Source organism: Hylobates moloch, unplaced genomic scaffold (assembly GCF_009828535.3).
Source record: "Hylobates moloch isolate HMO894 unplaced genomic scaffold, HMol_V3 SCAFFOLD_11, whole genome shotgun sequence".
NCBI classification, from domain to species: Eukaryota; Metazoa; Chordata; class Mammalia; order Primates; family Hylobatidae; genus Hylobates; species Hylobates moloch.
In genome coordinates, this window is record NW_026652286.1 from 41,872,958 (window position 1) to 41,876,266 (window position 3,309).

Here is a 3,309-nt window from a genome sequence, read left to right on the forward strand (position 1 = left end):
GAATGTCAGTGTTTTGGACAAATATGATTCTAAGCATGGAATAAAACAAGGAGGGCCAAGAATATTTCTGAGAAAAGGGTGAAAAGGAAGATAGACTTAAAATAAAACTGATGTATTTGAAAAGCACACACAATATCTAGTGTACCCAGTTTATAAGTCACAGATATGAATTTCAGCCCACTCACTCATTAAGTGATTAATAAGTTATCTTATTTTAGATATTCAGAGATCCAGTTGTCCTTGTTAGCACCCTTTCTTCAACAACCTCTGTATTCCCTGCTTAATCTCTTGGGTTCTCACCCCATAAACGATGGGGTTAAGGGCTGCAGGAATGACATGGTGGAGAACGTTGAGCAAGACCGGCACATCAGGGGAGACTTTCTTCTTAGCCACGTGTGTGAGGACAAAAACCAGAAGGATGGTGCTGAAGAAGAGGATAAGGATGAAGTGGGAGCCACATGTGCTTAGGGCCTTTGCCACAGCACCCTCTGCCTTGAGTCTCAGTACAGCTCGCAGAATGAGGGTGTAGGAGAGGAAGATAAGGACGAGGTCAGATCCTAGCAGAGTCCAGCCTCCAGCAAATTGGTAAAGGCGATTGATGGTGACATCATCGCAGGAGAGTCTGGAAACAGACATATTGGCACAGATGCAGTTCTCAATGACATTTCTTCCACAATAACGGAGTTGTGCTGAGAGGATGGGGATGGGCAGAGTCATAAGCACATTTCTGGTCAAAATAAACATGGTAGCCTTGACTACAAAGTGATCAGTGATGATTGATGGATATCTCAGTGGGTGGCAGATGGCTACATAACGATCATAGGCCATGACCATGAATGTGCAAGACTCCATGGCTAGGAAACAATTCATGATGTACATCTGGAGGAAGCAGGCAGGGAAGCTGATGGGCCTGAGGTCAAACCAGAAGATGGCCAGGACCTTGGGGATGACAGTGAGGCAGAGCATGATGTCCAGCAGGGAGAGGAGGCTGAGCAGGTAGTATAGGGGCTGGTGCAGAGAGGCCTCCAGCCAGATGGTGATCAGGAGGGTGGTGTTGGCCCCTACAGCCAAGAGGAAGAGGAGGCTGAGGGGCAGGGACAGCCAGTGCTGCCAGCTGGGGGATCTGACAAAACAATTCAAGAGGAAGTCTGAAGCTTCAGTGGAGAGGGTGCCATTTCGGTGTGTTGTCATATTTTCCCATATATTTTACTGCTTTCTTTTAGTGATCTGGAAAATTATGATTACAAATTAGCTGTGAATTCTTGATACACAAAGATAGCACAATTTGTTTGTCATAGGTACAACTTGTGGTTTCTAGCAGGTTATGTAGAGCCAAGCGAATTCATCTATTTATCCTCAGTGTCGTGTCACTGGGGTATTCCTGTCACTTTAAACAGTACAACTGTCTGAGGTGACATGATTCCTTTATACGTGTTTACTTTATTCAATGTCCATTTTCAATAGAAATTTTTTTAGAGAAACTAAAAAGGAGAAAACACTTAGGAAACAACTTTAGTGTGACAGGTGAGACTCTAAATTTCTACCCATAGGTTTCTTCTTCACAATTTTCTTTTTAATGTACACATAGCTTACCATTTCTACAAGTTGACTATTGCAATATGCTCAAATAAATAGCAGAGCCTGGCACAAGGAAGGGACTCAGATAAATGTCCCTAGTCCCCATGTCCCCATGACATCCTTATTCTAACCTTTCTGCTGCACTTATTTTGCTTAGAGATTTTTTAAATCACACATCTAAAATAAATTTAGTTAACTTGTATTTTGTCTAACAGTTCATTTTTATTTAGTAGGCATAGATTCCACCAAATAATTGTCCTAATATCTATTTTTTAGATGTTCATATTTTTAGGCTTCCTAACTTTTGGGAGAAACAACTTTAAAAGAAGAGTGGGCACTTCCACATAGCTAACAGGGAGCAATGCTTGTCATTAGACATGATGAAAAATTGGTTCTTCTTATTGTAATGGTGTGAGGGTGACGAAGTTCACCTCTAAAGTCCTTCCATCTCCTTCCAGTTCCCTTTTCCATCTTGACTATAATGATATAGCTACATATTTCCCTCTCTCCCAACAGTAGTTCAATGTTGCCATTATTCCCTTATCATTTAACCCTTTTCCCTGGCATTCTGTTAGGTACCAGTATCACAAAATTTAATAAGAAACTGTCCTTATTTTTACTAAAACAAACCTATAACCACTCTGGGAGATGATGGGTGTAACGAGAATGAATGATATGAGCAATGTCAGAGATATGCACAAATTATTAGGAGACTGCAGAGGAGAGTTGAGTGTGACCTAGGAGATAGGCTGGAAAAAAATTATTATAAATGGAGTGATGTGGTACCCACATTTACATTAAAGGTAAAGGATTCTAAGAGTCCCCTCCCCTGCATTGTGAAAGACAGCCCATAGAAAGAACACTGTAGCTTGGCAAGGGTGTAGGTCAGGTCTTCTGGGGGCCCTTCAAATCATGCAGTTTTATTGTGCATATTTCTGTCTACAGGGACAGAGGTTTCTGTTATTTTGTGAGTTTAAAAATTCCTTTCCATCGCTTCTCAGCCTTTTGGCTAAGATCAAGTGTGTGAAATTCCTTTTCATCAAATGTTTAAGAAATGCCCTGTTTCTCACACTTTGGCTCACTAATATAACAAAATTATATGGTTATTTTTGTAATTCTTTCTACTTACTGGGAACTGTGCTCTGTTTTAGCACTTCATCCCATTTAGTTATTCAACATTCTGTGAAATATGTTTCATTATCACCACTTACAAACAAGGGAAGTGATATTTCAAAATCCAGGTTCTTAACTGCCCATATATTATTATTCTAATCCTAATCTTACCTAATATAGAGGTTGGGTTGGATTAATTTCTAGGGTTCCTTCAGACCCAATAAATAATTTTTTTTTTTAGATGGGATCTAGCTCTGTTGCCAGGCTGGAGTGCAGTGGCGCGATCTCTGCTCACTGCAACCTCCGCCTCCCAGGTTCAAGCAATTCTCCCGCCTCAGCCTCCAGAGTAGCTGGGATTACAGGCACACGCCACCACACCCAGTTAATTTTGTTGGTTTGTTTTTGTGGTTGTAGTAGAGATGGGGTTTCACCATGTTGCCCAGGATGGTCTCGATCTCCTGACCTCGAGATCCACCCACCTCAGCCTCCCAAAGTGCTGGGATTACAGGCTTGAGCCACTGTGCCCGGCCAAACCCAATAAATAATTCTATGATACGTATTTGCCCCACTGATCGTATAAAAAAGAAAACAAATTTTACCCAAAATACAATTGATAGT

At 41.2% G+C, this 3,309-nt stretch overlaps 1 protein-coding gene across 1 annotated transcript; it reads right to left on the reverse strand.

Annotated features, from left to right (window-relative positions):
• Window positions 1–243: 243 nt before the first annotated feature.
• On the reverse strand, window positions 244–1,191 carry LOC116477330 (olfactory receptor 56A3). The gene has a single exon (XM_032168047.1). The coding sequence runs from the start codon at window positions 1,189–1,191 to the stop codon at window positions 244–246; it is 948 nt and encodes a 315-aa protein (XP_032023938.1).
• Window positions 1,192–3,309: the final 2,118 nt, after the last annotated feature.